This window comes from Ruditapes philippinarum, unplaced genomic scaffold, assembly GCF_026571515.1.
Source record: "Ruditapes philippinarum isolate M1 unplaced genomic scaffold, ASM2657151v2 ctg1375_1_1_1_1, whole genome shotgun sequence".
In the NCBI taxonomy this organism is placed as follows: Eukaryota; Metazoa; Mollusca; class Bivalvia; order Venerida; family Veneridae; genus Ruditapes; species Ruditapes philippinarum.
Genome location: NW_026857788.1, coordinates 522,783 through 544,214, shown reverse-complemented (window position 1 = coordinate 544,214; position 21,432 = coordinate 522,783). Strand labels below are relative to the sequence as shown.

At 32.9% G+C, this 21,432-nt stretch overlaps 1 protein-coding gene across 1 annotated transcript; it reads left to right on the top strand.

The window, feature by feature from the left end:
• The first annotated feature begins 2,278 nt into the window (after window positions 1-2,278).
• On the top strand, window positions 2,279-21,040 carry LOC132751054 (MAM and LDL-receptor class A domain-containing protein 1-like). Its single transcript, XM_060741160.1, has 20 exons — window positions 2,279-2,437; window positions 4,052-4,165; window positions 4,935-5,030; window positions 6,099-6,153; window positions 6,909-7,088; window positions 7,570-7,740; window positions 8,127-8,213; window positions 8,452-8,607; window positions 9,898-10,008; window positions 10,311-10,463; window positions 11,220-11,371; window positions 11,819-12,020; window positions 12,221-12,373; window positions 13,504-13,617; window positions 14,826-14,978; window positions 15,717-15,877; window positions 16,747-16,945; window positions 17,964-18,104; window positions 19,646-19,806; window positions 20,806-21,040. The coding sequence occupies exons 1-20, from the start codon at window positions 2,345-2,347 to the stop codon at window positions 20,998-21,000; spliced, it is 2,847 nt and encodes a 948-aa protein (XP_060597143.1). The 5' UTR covers window positions 2,279-2,344; the 3' UTR covers window positions 21,001-21,040.
• Window positions 21,041-21,432: the final 392 nt, after the last annotated feature.

Below are 21,432 nucleotides of genomic sequence, written 5' to 3'. Positions count from 1 at the left end.
TAAGGGGTCAGAAAAGTTAAAATATCTAAACGTTTTTGCGCCAACAAATAAATAAATACAATTTTCGACCCTTCATTAAGCTTTTACGGGCAAAAGGAACTTAAATAGGAGTACTATTGAAATGTTAAAGTCACCAAAAGATGAACTAGCTCCAAATTTGTCTTAATAGCATCCTATTGTGTCCATCTTTCAAGACACTACCGCATGCATTTAATCAATTAGCCCAACACCGGACCTTCAGTTTACTTTTCCAAATCAGTTATAGAATGATTGCATGGTAGTCTTTAAAAAGTTTTCTTTTTTATAAATAGTTTTTGTTGGTTTTCGGAACCCAGGAAGACTACGTAATACAGTGCTAACTCCTATAATGATAATTAATGTTTCTCTGACAACAAAGTGGGAATTTGCTACATATACACGATGGTAAAGATTAATACTCAATAGCCTAAAATCCACAGTATTTTTTTATTTATAAAAAAAACAAAAACACCTTATTGCGTGGATCTGCTTTGAATTTAGAATGGTTCAAAATTAATCTTAGAGGAAAGGCAGCATTTAATGAACGAAAAACCAAACAAAGTGCAGCAACGTAAATCATTTTATGCACCAAGCATTCACAAGCTAAATATAAGTATATGATGATTATTAATATTATTTTTGTTGTTGTTATAATGATGATGTTGGCCATAATGGGAGCGCAAATGATCATGCTTAATTCTTGAATACTGTTTAACCACTCTTAAGATATCTGCTTTTTACATTTGTTTTTGATGTTTTGTCTGAGATATGCATAATCCTCTTTTAAAGTTCCATTTTATTTTGTTCGGCCTATTGTTATATCTCGTTTATGACATGCGCATTTTCTTAACAATACGCCGCTTTACATGGAATAATGGCTAAAACATGTCACATTTAAGGATCAATAAAAATCACTATATGATTATATCTGCGGATGTTACTTTATATATAATTTCATCATATTCATCTTCTTATTTCGGAGTTTGGGGTGTAGAAGGTAGCTTGCATTTACTACTACTGCCCATGAACACGCTCAATCAAACCGAGTCAGCAACATTTTCTATTTTGCCGTTTTGAGCGTTCTTTAAAGACTTATTTGGCCTAGAAATGCTTTTATTTTTACTTATCAAAAGCAATTATTTTTTAGTTATCCTGTTATAGTTAGCCAAATAACCATATTTAAATATTTAACCATATTTTTCTTCTGATCCTTTATGGCAATTATTACAGTTAAAGTGGTTTTGAATTTTGTATGGAAGACAAAGTTCTACTTTGTTCACAATTTATGACATTCAATGCTTCTTTCGTCTGGTGATAAACATTCAACATGACCTTAAACCATTACATTAACGTTATTAAATTATTACATATTTACCATTTCTAAGAAAGATAAAATGTGTTCGTTTCTCAATAAAATGTACCTTTAAGGTTTCAATTTCGGACATTTGAGTCTTTAGGCCTACCTATTAACATAACTTATCAATGTTTGTGGTTTTATCATGGGTTTTGGACCATTCCATTTTACATTGCCGGTATAATTAAATATATCAATAATGTACATACATGTATTTATTTATTTTTAACGATAATTTATTGGAATTCACCGAAACTTCATATTTATGGAAGCATTTCAACTAAGAGAAGCTGCATATATCAGTAATTTGTCCTGGTTATTCGATGTCTTATATATTTCTTTCACACCTTTATATCATTTGATGATTTTGTCTAGACTTTATCTCAACAACCATTCAAAACTTTAGTACCATTCACATCCATTAGAATGGTGTACAAAGCCTTGCATCAGTAAACAGATTTTTAAAAAAAATCACATTCAAAAACCCACATTTATTTTGATACACTTTAACTTGGTATTTAACGGTCGTTTTCTAAAACATCCTCATTGAAGGTAATATCGGTATATTAATGTTTTTCAATTAAGTTACCAATACACATATTACTAACAGTATAGTATACATTGTAGAATGATGATGAGGTTAAATAAGTGACAAAAATAATATCATGTTATATTTCAATTTAAAAGTAATATTTTTGTCGTATAATTTAAAAAACCAAACAGACTAAACTGCAGAACACGGACCGTAAATTCATAATCACAGATAATTGAATTCCTTCCTAATTTTGTCAATAATTTGCCCTTTTATTATTATACTTAATTAGGACAGTTCAGACACGTGACTACAACAATCACGATAAAGTTTTATGAATTACCTTAAAATTTGACCTCTTGTGCTTGTTTTCTTATCGGGACTTATATTTATATGTTGGCATGGTGTAAAGCTAATTCAACCTATCCGAACAGAAAATCATGGAAGAAAAGAGGTCAAATAAAGGTATTAATGTATCCGCCGTGCTGCTGGTCATAATTTCGGTGATATTCACCGCTACTGCTGTGGTTCAGGTAATGTTAATTCTTTTATGAAAATTTAGATTGAAATTAAGCTTAATAACTTTAATTGATTTGGTTGAGAATTTTCTTGGTCCTCAGACCTCTTGGACCTCAGCTCCTACATACGTCTATGATGATGGTTTTCTATAAAATAAAGACTTCACGGGCTTCTTAGAAAGTGACAAATAAATTTGTTAAGACCTTTGGTTTTTATGTAGATATGCTGATGATGAAGAGTGTAAATAGAATATAACGTTAAGAAGACCTTTGACCAAAAGAAGAGAAGTAGAAAATGAACCATTACTGGCATTAGTTGTATACTTTCTGCGAATTTACTCATGTATTCTAGGTTTCTAGTCAGATCAGGACAAACAGGTTGAAATGAGCATGGCAATTTTGTAAAACAGTAAAGAAATTCATTCAAAATACAAAATTGTTAACGTTTTATTCATTTTTTTTTTTATAAAATTTCTTTTATTGTATTTTTTGTTTGTTCTGAAATTGTTTTCATATAGGATAGTTGGTGACAAAATAATACTGATGGCCATGTGTTCATATAAAAGCACTTTTAGAATATCTTTCTATCTTTATGATAATAAAATCATAAAATATGACAGCAATACAACTTTATGTTTTAGTATTGATGAGAAATATCCAATATATTTTCACATTTACCGTAAAGTTAGAAACAAAGAAGTAAAATATTCATATAAAAATTGGTTTTACCAGGGTCATTTATTATTGAATCTACAGTTCTTAATTATGAAAATGTTCTGATAAGAAAACTTGACACAGTTGCAATTGCAAAATGGGAGTTTCGTTATTATGCAATGCTTCTTTATGCGGTAAAACTGCTTAAAGTGCGATATCCTTATCATTCCGATAAAAGTTAATTTCCATCATGTATACATATCGGTGAGATAAGACTCAAAACGATTTTTTTTTCGCACAATCGCCATATATTAGTTACCATCATATTTAACATGCAATTCTGATATTATTCTATATCAAATAAATGAAAATATGTAGTTAAATTTGATTCCAAGAATTTGCTCGATCTTGCATGACTCACCACTCCTTGGGAAACATGTATACTGAAGAATTTTGAAAATGCACGCTTTGGACATTTTAAGTGTTTTACGCAGAAAAACAGAGCTCTGAAGAAAACGTGTAACATTAAATACAGTACTGTTTATTAATACTATATTTGTCCAGCTGAATAAAAAGTAATATAAGTATTTCTGCTAGTACTGTTAACTTCACATACAGGTTAAGTTCTCAAGCTACATGCAAGGCTTAGTCTGGGCGTATGTCATTATCTATTAAAAAATTACTGTTCCTTAGTTATTTGTTTGAATTTGTCTGATCAGTTATAAATGGTGTCTCATCAAAAACTATTACCCGTATTTTCTTTACAACAAAATTTTGATAATTATCATATTATTATTAAAAGTTATCTTTTCAATTTATTGTACCGACACAACTTGACTATTTCTGTATTTTCATTTCATTACTCTCCATCGTAATGTTATATGTATCATTGATCATTTACAAATCATAATGAAATTATTCTACCGTTATATTTCGAGAATCTTGAACTAAAAGTAGTAAATGTCTTCTCTCCAGTTTATTTGGACTAAAGATCTTCAGGAGAAGTATGAACAAAGTCAAAGAGAATTAGTTCAACTGAAGACAGATTGTTTCAAATTTAGTCTACAAGAATCGCCGGATTCTGTTTTGGTAAGTTTACAGACTTCCAAAGAATTAAGAATATATTTCGTAAAATAATAATTAACAATCCATAAATGAGGTTTGCCGGTGGGGACTGTCGGTTACTGCTATTAAACTTAATTATATGACATAATTTGTTTTGTAGTTTACATACATGTGGAATGATAATTTGTGTGGTTTGAAATCATATTTTATGAATATGTCAATGACTTAGGTTTTAACAAATGAAGCTATAAAATTAAGCATACTAGTATTTAATAGATAACTAATAATTTATTTCATGGAACATACTCCTAGACACTTTTCAATTTTATCAATTTAAATATTCTCTTGCCGTATTTTATTGCATTGATATATCAGCTGATTTTCTATCTAAATTTCACTTTATTTCAATATCAAAATGCTTAGAATTTACCCGGAAATTGCTGGAACGAAAAGTGATTAGCCTTCGCAAGGCTTGGCGGCACATTTGTGCAGTCTTCAAAGCTCGATACTGTTGTTAACTTGATTTTTTATTTTGAAATTTAAATCTATAAGCATTGGAATGGATTGTTCCAAACAAACGACTGGGCAATTCTATTATGCAATTCCATCAGGTAAAGGGTTTACCAATGAACACTGATACTGCTCAAAGACTTAATTAACCTAAAATGATTGATGCAACACTGAAATAAAAGCACTGACCTAATAACAAAGAAAGTCTGCATGTTATACCCCTATAAGAATGTGTGTAACAGTGTACTAGTGTTTATTCATTCTTTAATGATTTTAATTGAAGGTTCTTAACAACAAAGAGCCGGAACCTTTAGAAGAGAAAGATGGGCGTCACAAGCGAGACCTTCAGCAGATGTTAACAGACATGATGGTCGCCCAGGTAATGTAACATAGACCAAAGTATGTTAACTGTTAGTCTCAAAGATTTTAAATGTATGTTTACAACAAAACTGCGTCATCACTTTAAATTGAAAAATAATGATTATACATGTAAAAGTGATAAAATTAATGTAGACCTATTTAATGTGATTTTATAACAATTTGTTGATTTTTAATCATGTGTATGTAAACAAAAATATAATTCAAAATTTGTTAAGGACCATAATTCATACAGTATTCTACTTTTTCCTTAGTTGTGGCGGATGAGAAATTGATTCTTTTAAATAAAAACGTCATTAGATTAAAAATCTAATTTACTTTCATCTAAATCGTTGTCAGGTAGGTATGTGTTGAATATATAATTATTATAATATGTTATTATCAAAACCCAACATTTTAGAAATGCCGTTTTTAAATTTAAAAGATTTAAAACATGTAAAATGAGGATTTAGCAATTTTAGACTGTTAAACAACTTACTTGGTCCACCGTGCATTATTACAATTTAACAAATACGTCGCAAGCTGTTAATAAGCCAAAGTATATTGACAAAGACTGTTTCAGTTCCTCAAGTGCTGTCTGTCTGAGCTCCAAATCTTTTGTTGATAGGTATTGGCAGAGAAATGGGGTTCTGTTCATATAAAATCAATTGGATTTATTACTTAACCTGCTGAAATCGAAATTGACAAACCTTTACCACCAGTTTAGAGTAAGGCTAGTCTTTATATCCATGCAGTCTGATCAGGATCTGTACTCATGATTCTGATGACTGGCTCATTTCAAATTCCTATCTTGACATCCCTAAAACTCTGACAAGGACAGTTCCAAAAAAGTTTATTAAGAAATCAGCAATAATGAAATTTATAGACGGTATATAGTAATGATTGCGATTTGCATATTTAAGTAAGGGCTTAGTATTAGTTATCATGGCAACTCTGAATTTTGACGTCAGATTCAACAGTTATAAAAGTTATATTCACACTAATTATAACCACTTATGCGTTTTAACCCCCCCCCCCCCCCCCCTTATTGCAGCAGAGGGATAATTTTGACTTTGATCTGTCATTTTAGGAGAAGATTCTGTTAGCACATTGTTTGAATGATACAGTAAAATTATGTGTACCAGGTAAGTTTCTTGCACATTTTCTTACCCTAAATACATGCGGTAGGATCATGAAAACCTTTCATGGATGTGAACCGTAGTTTACATATATTTCTAAAAGACTGAATAGCAAAAAAATCCATGCAATATCGACGAGTACATTCCTTCTTTTGATGATATTCAAATTTACATATATTTAAACTGTATTGATATTGTATGAATTCATGCTGTTCAAATGTTTATCTCTTTAAATAAAGATTTCCCAATGTTTATATTATTACATATATAAAGCAAACAACAAAAGAGGCTCAATTTGTATATCAATACTCATCTACATATATATTTATACATTATACAAGTAATGTGCATCATTTTACGTACGGTAGCATTGTTTATATATTAACTTGAATATTTATACATTATACAAGTAATGTGCATCATTTTACGTACGGTAGCATTGTTTATATATTAACTTGAATATTTATACATTATACAAGTAATGTGCATCATATTCCGTACGGTAGCATTGTTTATATATTAACTTGAATATTTATACATTATAAAAGTAATGTGCATCATATTCCGTACGGTAGCATTGTTTATATATTAACTTGAATATTTATACATTATACAAGTAATGGGCATCATATTCAGTATGGCAGCATTGTTGATATGTGTTATGTAATGATGTTAATGGACAGTGAACGAGACTTCGAAAATGGTTAAGGAATTTTTTTTCCCTAAAACATAAAGTGATTACAGGTCCGTTTATCTTGCAGGTGTTAAGGGTGATCGGGGTTTCAAAGGTGATGCTGGTTTACCAGGAACTCCTGGAATACCTGGCGTACTAGGCTCGCAAGGAGCTAAAGGAGACACTGGGCTGCCAGGTCAAAAAGGAGAAAAGGGAAACCCAGGACCAAAGGGTGTGAAGGGCGAGCGAGGAACTGATGGTTTCAAAGGCATGTTTTAGATTATGCTCTTATATCAACAGAAGATAGTCTATCTGGTCATGCAAAATAGGGTTAAATTGGGTGTACTCATTTTAGCGTTGACATTAAAAAATCTATTGTACTAGTTTTCGAATCTATTTTTGGATCGGCTAAATCTCTTAAAGACTTTAATATGGACAGATATAACCTAAACCATAATAAGGCAATAACATTCAAGAGAGATCGAATAGATGGAATGGTATATTCCGGTGTTGTAATGCATTTCCTTTCATTATGAAATAAGTGTGAGCCTTACCATATTAAATATATCCAAAATTATAAAAGAATATCTTAATTTCAATGTCAAATCTGGAAGCAATAAACTGTTCATGATCAGCTTCAAACAATTATTTCTTTTAACTATTCTACCTACATATGAAAACTGTTTTTGTAAATTTCATTTGCTTTGTTGAACTTTGTGTTTAAAGCTACATTTTTTATATAAAATTAGGGGAACCGGGACCTAAAGGTTCCGCAGGATTAAATGGCTTGAAGGGAGAACCAGGAGTTGCGGGCCCGAAAGGGGAACCAGGTCTGAGAGGACAAAAAGGTGATCCGGGATTACAAGGCGAAAAGGGGAGCCAGGGACCTGCAGGTCTTAATGGAGCAAAGGGTTATCCTGGTATGTTTTTTATGTTTCTATTATATTCATTTAATAAATAAAAAAAGACTTATGTAAGTTTCTCTTCATATAACATATTTATTGGAAACCTTATCTTCATTGACTACATGCATTGAAACGGATGATATAGCGGAAAAGGACTTGTATAAAACCGCATTTGGTTTATATAAACACTGAATATTATTCGAGCGGAATTTAATTAGCTTGCATAGCAATTTTTACGCACGTGGATCAATGCAATTCGTCCTATTTGATTAAATGCAATTATTGATGACCAATGACAATCTTCAGCTGACACTTAAATATTCATGGTTATTTTGAATATATTTGCTAGAAATAGCTTGTAACTAATTAATTTAATATATTACAATCTTTTTGTGTCAAAGGTATTGCTGGGCTAAAGGGGGAGAAAGGAGCTACAGGGCCACGAGGACCTCCTGGAATACAGCTTCAAAAAGACTGCATGTGCATAAGTAAGTAAAGTGTACATTGAAACTAAGTGAAAGTGTATAAGTAAGTTCAAGTTTATACGTAAGTGCAATGTATAAGAAATAAGCAGTATAAGTAAATGAAAGTGCATAGATAAGTCAATGTGTAAGTAAGTGACAGTGTATAGATAAGTGACAGTGCATATGTACTTTAAAGTCTAAAGACAAAATTGATAAATACAAATAAAGAAATTTGATGGTAAAATTTTCTTTCATTCGCCAGAGCCGCCGGTGATAGACACATTCGAGCCACTAAATGAGACCAATTATTACAGACTCGGATCTTTTGTTCGCCTTATGTGTGACAGCAACTCGACGTCACCCCCTCCTACAATCACATGGTCCACACCAGATCCAAACCCATGTCAAAGCGTCTCAGGTAAGGGCAATCAAGATGCCATGAACTTAACATAAGTGAGCACCAACGCATGCTATATCTTATCTATGCGAGAAAAGAAGAGTTTGAGCTCCAAACAACATTGTCTTAAATGTATGTCAGCAATATATTTTACAAACTTGCTTTATGCCACCTCAGCATTTACGGCGGCATAAAATGATTTACTTATTGTATGTTCGTGTGTCCGTTATATACAATATAAGTCATACATGTGTAGTAAACTGATGTCAACTAAACTTGGTAGAAATGTTTCTTGGGGAAGGACTTACAAAGTGATTAAATATAATTGATTTCGTTAATAAAGCTGGTTGCAATGGCAACTGTAACACATTATAGGAAAATGGTTAAAGTAATCTTTTTATCCAGAACATTAAGACCCGAGCTTTGATATTTAGCAGGAGGCATTACCCAAAGGACCTCTGACAAGCTTGTTCAAATCATGACCCTTTAGATCAAATTTACCTTGTACTTGGGACACATAGTTTTATATATAGACATACAGGGAAAACTTTTTCTGCGGAACTATAAAGCACATATCTTTGATATTTTGCATGAAGAATTACTAAGTGAATGTACCAAGTTTGTACAAATCATGACCCTTGGGTAAATTTCATAGGTAGAATAATGAAAACTTAAAAATCTCTTTCCATAGAACCACATGACCTATAACATGGCCTACAACGTTCATATGTTATCAAGCTTGTTCCGAGATCGACTCCTGAGACAAAAACTGGAAGAACCCTAGGGGTCAATAATTCAAACTTTAAACAACTTCATTTAAATTTATGCTAATAACTTCCATACTGTATTTAAACAAATGATACATCTGAGCTCTATTTATCATTTGAAAGTGGATTACAATTTTATCCTGACCGTGGTCAAATGTCAAATTCTAAACCTTCATTTCAATTAAAGTTATAGCCTCTATACATATGATTTTATTATAGGAAAATCCAGGTCTTTCTTTTTTGTTATACCCGTGTTGTCAATCTGTTAAAATACTGAAAGGTGAGGTGGTACTGTAAGATACGGTGAAATATTAATCATAAGAAACCTTCACATTAATACGACCACTAAAAGAACACAAATAATCTTCTAAGCCTTTTATTTGGCATTACATACCACCTACCGTTGTAACTACAGAGGTCCCCTTTATCAACCAGAACTTCTTTGATTTACATTCCTCAATCCTCCTTGATTTGCATTCCTCATTTGGGACATGTGATACAGGTTTTACTTTAATATATAATATAACAAGTAATATTATTTCAGATCCGAACTATTACATCAACAGTCTGCAGCCCTCTCAGGTTGGTAACTATACCTGTACGGTCAGCAACCAGTATGGCTCCTCTTCAAAAACATTTGTGATCAAGAGTCAAGGTCAGAGCTAAGTTTAGTTCAATACCTTTACAATAAATGTCAATCACTTATGTTAATTTCTTACCTTGTTCCTGGACATTTTCTGAGAAAAGCCTTTAATTGAACAACGCTGTAAAAAATTTGTTAAATTTTTTTAAAACAATAACGTATACATATGGGTTATTTTCAATAATAAAGAATCGTACAAGCTTCCTTGTGTCCACGATAGCAATTGATATTTTAACAATCAATCTAGAGATATGAACCATATCCATGGCTAATAAAGATGTTTGATCCTACATGTGATTATTTCTATACTATAGACCCATCAGCTATCTCGTGTGACTTTGAGAATAATGATCTATGCTTATGGAAAACCAACCAGTCAAGCACTGGTACTTGGAAGGTTAATAAAGGTCAAACACCGACCGGAAATACTGGTCCTAACAATGACCATACAAAAGGAAACAGCAATGGTTTGTACTTTTTGCTACCTTTTCAAATACATGTACTATAAAATAATTTCTATATTTTAGATAAAACTTATTTCATTAAGTAATATAATATATGATAAATTTACTTACGTCGCTGATGGTGATGATGATAGTTATTGTTGGCGATGTTATGATTATGGGTGTTGATGATGATTATTAAAACGATGACAGGCAATATAGACGATGCTGGCGATAAATATGACAATATTGACGATAAAGATGGTAAGAAGTTAAGTATAGGTTAGAGTGCATATTGGGTGTTCTTCGTAAATAAGAAAGCTAAAAAGGAGCGGAGCTTGCGAAGCGACTGTAGCTTTCTTATTTACGAAGAACATCCAATATGAACTCTAACCGGCTTAGTGCTCCGCCCACTTGCGTTTTATAATATTAATATAAAACGTCCAGTTTATATAAAATCTGTTCTATTAAGATTTGTAACCTGAAAATTTGAAAAATCCTCGTCGGTGATTGGCTTAAAAAAATTGGCGAGCACTAATAATGATTACAAGGATAGTTATAACGAGAGCGGCAATGACGATGCAAATGATGATGTTTTAAATTTAAATATTCCAAATGGGAAAGGCCATTCGATGTGTGTATATGAGCTATGAACCAGAACTGAAAAACACCATGTCTCATATGTTTAAATCATCTTTCAGATACATGTATGTTTTTATTATTTTAGTCTTTTAACAAGAATGTTATCAAATATTATGCTTTGTTAATTTTAACGTGCAGGTGTTTATGCTTACATTGAAAGTAGCTTCGATCAGCCGGGATCTTTGGCTTATTTGACATCACCGGAACTACCGTCATCTGGCCAGGCTTGTTTCTCATTCTGGTATAACATGCATGGACAAGAAATAGGTTCCCTAAAAGTTGAAACAGTGGTGAGTTTGCCAAAATTCATGTTCAAACTTATCTCTTAAACTAATTTGATAATTCTACTGAAGTGCATACTTATAAAAGAGGAAATACTTAGATATTCACCATACGCCTTCCTTCGCCAGTGAAGCAACCCTCTCTTTGTCCCGATCCATGCCTCCTAAAATTAGAATAAAAAAGGTAGAATTATTAAAACATATACAGCCACATGCCTTATTCAAGACTTGTAAAAGCAGATTTAATTTTCTTTAAGAACAAATAAATTATCCTAAAATGCCGTAACATAAGCTAATCAATATAGGATATAAAATCGGAATAAGGATTTTTTCTATCTGGCAAGTGATGAAAGCCTTGTTCAGCACAATTTATATTTGTTTAAAAATCTATACCAAATGATTGATGAAAAACAAATTTCACGAAATAGAGATGCTCTGACTTGTGCTATGTTTAAGGAAAGACTGAAAGACTGTTCGGAATCGATACATGATAAGTTGACATTGGCAAATGATCAACTAAATGTTTGGCATTTAGCGCAGATTAACATACCAGCTCTAAGCAACCCCTATAAAATTGTCCTGAAATCCATCCGAGGGTCGGGTACCCATGGGGACACAGCAATAGATGACCTGGAGTATTACACAGGAAAGTGCAGAGGTATGTTCACATTGTATATATTCTACTTTATATTTCGATTGCATGAGATATTGTATTTTACTACAGCATAAAAACAAGGGAAAAACTATATATATTCTAATACTACATGTATAATGAATATAAAGTTTCAGGTTAATTGAGTATTTATACAAATGATTATTTCTAGTTTTTTCTTTTTATTATTATTATTATTTTCATAGCAAATCTGAACTTGGATGGTCCGGCTCAAGAGTATATTACTAGCCCTGCGAACTCGCCTCTTGACCTTGTTTGTAATGTCACTGGTTCTCCGCCCCCTTCAATCACCTGGTCTAAACAACATTCATGTGGCGGAATCACCCAGTTGAGTACAGGTGAGCACATTTTAATATCTTTACACTTATCTCACTTATTAAATTATCAGCACCTCCACTTTTCCCCACACTTTAATGAGGATATTGCTTTTTCCGTTTCTGAGGGATAACTTTAGAACAAACCTTAGCCCAAATATTCTCTGCGCTATCATTGCTATATATACATTGTTAACTGAAAAAAAAAGTTTTGAAATGTTCAAAACATTCCTCTTTGCTAATGTCACTTGCTGTTGATTTTTATTTTACGTATTTCCTTCCAAATTTTTTTAGGTTGATGTTACGCTAAATATTGTTTTTGGGTTTTTTTTACTAGTATATTGTATTTTGCACGTGCTTTTATAGGTATCAGGTAAATGAAATGTTGCGCATCCAGATTGGTTACACGATTTGATAATAACTGTGAATTTGCATAATAATTGCCGCAATAACTTATTCGGTAGAGTATGTTGTTGTATGATATTGTATATAAAGGTGTTTGATTGTCAAAATTTGTTTGTAAAAATTATAAGTTACATTATTTTAGACTCAACCTTTATTCTGCTGTCATGGGACTTCTGGTTTCGAATTTTGGAGTGATGTCCCTTGATCCAAAGTTTTAAGGATTTTAGTGTCAAATATTAAAATTATGTATTCATTGTAGTAAAGAATAGATTCAGACTGCATTGTTTTGAAGGTACAGCTGACTGGAAGGTATATTATAGCGGGTTTCAAAATAAATAAATAAATAAATGAATGAATGAATGAATGAATGAATGAATGAATGAATGAATGAATAAACAAATAAATTGATAAATGAATGAATGAATGAATGAATGAATAAATAAATAAATATACGTTCTGTTTAGTTTTTCCAAGTTTAGTATTAATTATCTTTATGAAACAGCATAATAATATTGTGGTGATATGATTTTATCTTTTTTTCTCAAACATAGAAAAAAATTACTAACAAATTGTGTATCCAATCTGTACATGTGTGGTATTGAAATAAATATATCATGAATGGCGGTAGCCACTAGTGAAATATGATAACTTTCATACCACAAGATGAAAATAAATCCTGTATTTATAGAAAAAACTTGATTTTTCTGTTTATAAGCTTTCGAATGAGCCCTTACTCTTGATATTTATAGGTCCAACTTTACATGTTACAACGCATGCAACATCCGGTGATAGTGGAACATATATTTGCACAGCATCAAATGGTCTAAGTAATATTACTAAAACTATCAACGTAAAAATAAATGGTAGGTATTTAAAGAAGATTTAATTGTTTGTATAAAATATAGCAGGTTGAATCTTTACTCTGATTGTTTAGTTGCTAAGAAATATGTGCGCTGAAATCAGACGTGAATATTTGATGGCGGATGATATTTGGTAGGGTTGTGGTCGTAAATCCACCAACAATTAACGTTATACTAATCATGCACATTATAATATTATAAATATATTTTATATAGTATATATTTTGTGAAAATTTAATATATCTATACATGCATATGAAAATATAGATTGCAATTGTTAATAGTATTAAATGTTTACATATTGTTTTGTTTACGTTAATTCACCATTTATTTAATGTTCCCTCAACGTACGTTAAGTTCGCCATTTATTTAATGTCCCCTCTACGTACGTTAATTCGCCATTTATTTAATGTCCCCTCTACGTACGTTAATTCGCCATTTATTTATTGTCCCCTCTACGTACGTTAATTCGCCATTTATTTAATGTTCCCTCTACGTACGTTAATTCACCATTTATTTAATGTTCCCTCAACGTACGTTAAGTTCGCCATTTATTTAATGTTCCCTCTACGTACGTTAATTCGCCATTTATTTAATGTCCCCTCTACGTACGTTAATTCGCCATTTATTTAATGTCCCCTCTACGTACGTTAATTCGCCATTTATTTAATGTCCCCTCTACGTACGTTAATTCGCCATTTATTTAATGTCCCCTCTACGTACGTTAATTCGCCATTTATTTAATGTCCCCTCTACGTACGTTAATTCGCCATTTATTTATTGTCCCCTCTACGTACGTTAATTCGCCATTTATTTAATGTCCCCTCTACGTACGTTAATTCACCATTTATTTAATGTTCCCTCAACGTACGTTAAGTTCGCCATTTATTTAATGTTCCCTCTACGTACGTTAATTCGCCATTTATTTAATGTTCCCTCTACGTACGTTAATTCGCCATTTATTTAATGTCCCCTCTACGTACGTTAATTCGCCATTTATTTAATGTCCCCTCTACGTACGTTAATTCGCCATTTATTTATTGTCCCCTCGACGAACTCATGCTGGAAGAAGTATGTGAAAATTAAGTTAACCTAATGCTATTGCTAGATTTTTATTTATTTATTTTTTTTTTAAATTCTTTTTTTAGTAAAATTGTTTATTTTCTTTGAAACAATTATCCCGGAAATAATATATCATTCATTTTACTTAGCCACCGGCTTTGATGACAAATGTACTTTTGACAATGGTGATTACTGCGGTTGGACGCAGCCCTCTACTGACGATTTCGATTGGACGATACATTCTGGGCCTACCCAGTCGGATAATACTGGGCCTTTAACTGACCATACCCAGTCCTCTAGTGGTAATGCTATGATATTTATTCCTATATTCTTGTCACAATTAAGCTATGTGAAATACCGTGATACAGCAGTGCATCATCAGCGAGACAGAATTTTTTGAAAAGCATGTGGGAAATTATTGTCACCGAGTTGTAAAAAAACTGAGCTAAAAGAATGTATACGAAATATGTGGTGTTCTATCTCTATTTTTGTCTTTAAACCTTTTCACAATAGAAATCTGAGGCCGAATGGTCGAAGTCACCAAGTCTTGCTCACAAAAGCTTTACCTTTGCGTTTTCGAGCATCATCAAGGAATTTGAATGATTTCATGAAGGGAAATTATTTAGCTGGCACTTGAAAGATTAAACGGTGGTTCTTCCAGAATAAAACACTAAGAGTCACCTGAGGTATCACTCCACCAGGAAACAAAAACATTTAGAATTAGTGATATGATACTCCAAACAGTAGCCTTTGTTAAAACAAGGGAGTTTTCGATCTATTCGCGTCTTATGTGTAAATCTCCGCATTATGTTAAATGGTCGCTTGTGGAGAAATGCATTGTTACTACTGTTTAGCTATCTAAGAACGCCATTAAGGTGGATCTACTACCCGACTGCCGAGATACAACCAAAGCTTTAAAATCCAGAAAGACATGTAACAGTAAGCAAACAAGTAAACGTTTACATGTGTATGTTGTCTATATCATATAAATATAAAAGTAAAAGATATAATATAGTTCATTTTTGTTGTGTTTTCTTCAGGAAGCCACATGTATTTATATATTGAGACATCTTCCCCTCGAACAAGAGGAGATAAAGCGGATCTCGTCTCACATACACTTCCAGCTAACCAAACTATGTGTTTTAATTTTGCCTACAATATGTTTGGTGCAGAGACTGGAAATCTGACAGTTTTCCTAGAGGTTTGTTGTGAAGTATTATTATTAAAGGCCCATTATGCCTCAGAAATGCTTTCATTTCTCGAAAGTTTTAATTTTTGGAATGTGTTACACTTTCCAAAAATTACTCATTTGCCATATAGATGAACTATCTTTACTTTTTTTTGCCTTGCTGGCAATTGCTATTATTATAGTGAATTAGTATTTTGTGTGGAAGTCAAAAGTACTGCTTTGTTTACATTTTGCTGCCTTTGCGACATATTTCTGCGAAATCGGTGATAATTATGTCGGTTTTTAAACATGTTAAATGCTCAGCAATTATTAACACATTATTCAACATATGTTTCATATTTTCAAAGAATTTTATAAATATGGATTTCTGAGGCATAATATAATGCACCTTTAAAACTGAAAATAACTTTTCACTGGCGGCCAACATATTGGCCTGATGTTTACACTACAGGCGAATTTAAAAGACTTTTTCCATAATTATAATGTTCCGCTGTCCTTTGTCGTTAATCGCCAATCGACCAAAACACTCGATCGATCGGCTCATCTGATGATTTAGAATTTTGCATTTTACTGTCAGCGTATAATTACATTACAGAAGTCTGTTTGATATTTATCTTTCTCGGAAAATTTCAAATAATTATGACGCAGTAAATTGACGAATCTATCTGTTCTTATTGGTAATCCTTGGTTGCTGAATTGCAGTGGGAGAAATAACATCAGAACTGTGAGAATAATTTCTTTTTCTTGCAAGCTCTAAATTAGTCTCTATATGACAAAACAACAACAACATCAGCATAAAAACACGCTCAGATTGCTGCAACTGCTATTAGTGCATCTCCATGCAGTTTTAATAGTAAAAATATGTTCATATTCACTTTTAGGATCAGTGCACGAAGCAACGACGTCAAATTTTCTTCAAGTCAGGCGATCAGGGTCAAAACTGGTTCGTCACTTCAGCGAACATACCTGCGAGCACTGTTCCTAACGACTACAAGATAATCATTGAAGCTGATGTGGGATCGTCCTATCACGGGGACATCGGCATTGATGACCTCCATATAAGTGATTCATCGTGCACCGGTAATCTTACTTACTTTTTGTATTCATACGCCAGAAAAGTGTCGCTGTTCTGGGCTGCGACACATCGAAAGTCCTATAAGTATATCCTAAGTCCTAGGACATACCAACTTTAGGACTAACTTAAGACCGTTCCAATAAACATTTTATCTTCAGCCAAATACTGCAAACTATAAATAAATTTATTCTCCTGAGAAAATTAAGAAATACAATGACATACCCTTTAATTGTTTGCAGTGTGTAAAACGCTAATCAGCATTGCTATTAGGAGGGATAAGTTCGGAGATTTTCTTTGAATGGCAAAATTGTCTCAGTTGGTCTTAAAACTTATTTCATATATAGGACTTTCTGTGAAACACAGCCCAGAAACCTTATTTATTTATACATTGAGACATAATCGAGATTTATTGACCAGATTTATGATACAGCAATAGTAACATTGCTCTAATTTTGGTCGAAAAACATCTATGTGGGTTGACAAACCTGCCCGGAAGTTATTATGGCAGTGCAAACAAGTAAGTGTTTTCCCCGTCCATATTTTGTCCGCTTGAAGCTGCCAGAATCTATATATGAGCCGTGTCACGACAAAACCAATAATGGGTTTGCGACCAGCATGGATCCAGACGAGCCTGCGTATCCGCGCAGTCTGATCAGGATGCATGCTGTTCGCTATCAGTTTCTATACTTATTTTAGGATTGGTACGCGAACAGCATGGATCCTGTTCACACTGCGCGGATGCGCAGGCTGGTCTGGATCCATACTGGTCGCAAACCCATTATGTTGGTTTTGTCATGACACGGCTCATATAGTGGTTGACCTTTTCATCTAATCAGAACAGACAGGCCATCCTGTACCTCCATGGAATCTGACCAGGAATGCCGTTGGTTGTTCTCTTTTTCCTTTTTTTTTATTTTGTATCAAAATACCTAAAACTTGATAGAAACTGATCAAGATTTTTAAGTAAGGCAAATCCAATACAAAAATGCTGCAGGTTAAAGGTTTATTTCGTTTTAATTTTAGTCTCGGATATAGACTGTGATTTTACTCACGATACATGCAAATGGACGCAACGTCAAACGGATGTTTTTGATTGGACAAGACTTTCTGGTACAACTGTTTCTTCAAACACTGGACCTTCTGGGGATCACACTACTCCCGGTGGTACGTGAATATAATTACATTTACATCATCTTGGCAATATGATTAAATTGACATTATACTTACATTTGTATTTTTTATCATTGTTAAGTTAGCTAAATTGACTAGTATATATGTATTTCAAGAGATTGAGTTATTATACCCCCGAATCGAAGTTTGGGGTGTATAAAGAAGTCACTCGGTTGTCGGTCGGTCGGTCGGTCCAGCCGTCCGTTGCATTTTCTTTGTTCAGAGCATAACTTGAAAACTACTGGTTGGAATTCAATACAACTTCATACAGTGATCAAGCACAAAAAAGGAAATTGCAGTACATAAGAATAATAGCTTTATCTAAAGTAATTGCAGAGTTATTGTCCTTCGTTACTTTTCCATTGCTTTTTTGTCCGGAGCATAACTTCGAGACTTATGGTTGGAATTCAATACAACTTCATACAATGGTCGAGTACAATAAGAGGAAGTGCAATGCATAATAACCATAACTCCATTTCACTAATTACAGAGTTATTGCCCTTTGTTTTTTTCCTTGTCCGGAGCATAACTTGAAAAGTACTGGTTGGAATTCAAAACAACTTCATACAATGGTCGAGTACAATAAGAGGAAGTGCAGTGCACAAGAACCATAACTGGCCAGAGTAATTATAGAGTTATTGCCCTTTGTTACTTTTCCATTGTTTTTTTTCTTGTCCAGAGCATAACTTGAAAACTGCTAGATGGAATTCAATACAATTTCATACAATGGTCAAGTATATTGAGGGAAAGCCCAGGGCACAGAAACCATAACTCTTCCTTGACTCATTTAAGAGCTTTTGCCCTTTGTTACTTTTTATTGTCCAGTGAATAACTTGAAAATTAATGGTTGGAATTCAATGAAACTTCATACAATAATCAAGGGCAGTGAGATGAAGTACAGTGTACAAGAACCATATCTCTATTTGGCCTAATTACTGTTATTGCCGTTTGTTACTTTTTGTCCAGTGCATAACTTGGAAACTAGTAGTTGGAATTTAATACAACTTCATACAATGGTCAAGCGCAATAAGAGCAAGTGCAGTGTACAATAACCATTACTCTATCTTCAGTATTGTAGAGTTATTCCCCTTTGTTCCTTTTCCTCGTCCGGTGCCTTACTTAAACACTAATGTTTAGAATTCAATACAACTTCATACAATGGTCAAGCGCAATGAGAAGAAGTGCAGTGCTCAAGAAGCGTGACTCTTTCTTGACTAATTATAGAGTAATTAAACAAAACTTCATCAATGGTCAACCACATTGAAAGGAAATGTAACATACAAGAACCACAACTATCTTTAATTGCCCACAACCATAACTCTATGATTTGTAGAAAATGCATAAATTTCGACTGATATTTCAAATATTTAAAGTTGATACTTTTTTATGATTCTTATGATTTTTACAATTTATTATTTTTTCGAGCAAACATAAATTCGAAAACTAATTTTCAAAGCAGGGTCATGTTAATTAATGCATTGATTAACAAGAATTAAGAACAATACATCGCTGTCGTCTTTTTTTTTGTTTTTTAGGAAATGGCTTCTACATGTATATAGAGGCTTCACAGCCCCGTAGTACTGGTGAGGTTGCGGTACTCCAGTCGCCGAAGCTCCCAGCTGGTCAAGATTACTGCTTCCAATTAGCAACAAATATGTATGGTGATACTATGGGTTCAATTGATGTTGATATAGAGGTACAACTTTTTATAAAGACAAATGGTCTGATTTCTATTTTGGGTCATCATGTTTAGTAATTACTTGTATCCTTAGTAAATGAAGCGACTCTGTCATTTTTAAATGCCTTTATCTAGTGAAATGTCAGTCTAGAAACTATTGGTCAAATTTCAAAACGTAACTCCTTGAAAAGCGGACGAAAACTCTATACATGTATATACAATGACGATTAAGCCGATACATTATAGATTTATCCTGAGAAACGTTTAAAGGATACTTTTCGTCTAGTTGATTCATAATTAGTTTTGAATCATACATTTCAACCGTCTTGTTGTAGTTGTTTCGCTACCAGTTGTGAATAGAATCTTTTATTTTTAATTTAGACCATGCATTATCAAAATACACGCGCCAAAAAAACCCACTGAATTATAGTAATAAAGCACTTAATAGTGGAACGGCATATTGAACATTTCATGCTACTTGAACCTTGGACTTCAAATAAATTGGAACAAAAAATTGAAGTTCTATATATAATGGCATAATATATTAGGGCTTTTACCCCTAAATTGTAAAGAAGCCTGGACCTTCTTTTATTTGTGAAAAACAAAGTGCGATTTTCCTGAAATTGTGAACTTTCAGCGTTCCTGAAAATTGTGTAAAGAGAAGCTCAAAACTGACATAATTGTACAGGTCATTTTACAACACACAATTTTATTTATTTATAAAGAATACTAAAACAGTTACTTGAGATATTTCAGCATACATGTATCTCTGACTTCATGAAGTTGTAAAGTAGACTAATTGAAAATATTTGAAGGTGATACTGTTTGTGACAGCTAAGAACTTTTTACTGTGCAAGTGCCATTTCTGTAAGTTATGAAGAAAGTTGCGAAAACGCCCTTCTTTTAAATGGTATATCAAGCTAGACTTTTTAACTTGTCACTGTTGGTCTTGTTAGCTTAATTCATCCATCTAATTGAAAATTTAAATAAATAAATAAATATAAATGTTAATTTTAGGACGCAACAACAAGTAGAGCAAACACGCTCGCACACTATGCAACTGGTGATACAATTGAGCAATGGCGGGAACGTAGCATTTATATCCCGGCACAGACGAACAGTTTCCGTATTCTTATAAAAGGGATGGTTGGAGCGGGATTCGCTAGTGATGCAGCCATAGATGACCTCCGCATACATAATGGGAAATGTTGAGAAAACAATCATAGTTTGAATAAAGTGATAAAAAATGATATTTATGTATTTAATTATTTAATTTAATCCTTTATGGCCTGTCTTCAATACCATTGTAAACCAGTTTCCGTGGTAAAAAATACATATAAATATCTTTTGGTAATATGCATAATATTATTGAGCAAAAAATGTACAATCCCTAAGTAATTGGAGTTTTAGTCCGATATTATCCTGGTTCAATGAATATGGCTGTATCACGGTAATTGGACGATTGATTTGAAATTGTTACTTATTTCAAAATTGAATTTTGATTGGGTCCAGATGAAATCCTCTTAGAATAAATCTATTTGCTGTCATGTTAACTGACCCTGGATTATTTTCGAAGAATAGTAGGGTCATCCTACTCGCCCGTGCATCGGCGCCGGCGAAACGCGTTGATTTACGTGTTGCAAG

Excerpts from the sequence above, each read along its gene's own strand:
- LOC132751054 (XM_060741160.1), top strand. The coding sequence starts at position 2,345 with ATGGAAGAAAAGAGGTCAAATAAAGGTATTAATGTATCCGCCGTGCTG. Across the intron at positions 2,438-4,051 it reads CCGCTACTGCTGTGGTTCAG|TTTATTTGGACTAAAGATCT; the intron begins GTAATGTTAATT and ends TCTTCTCTCCAG. Across the intron at positions 11,372-11,818 it reads CCCTAAAAGTTGAAACAGTG|GAAAGACTGAAAGACTGTTC; the intron begins GTGAGTTTGCCA and ends GCTATGTTTAAG.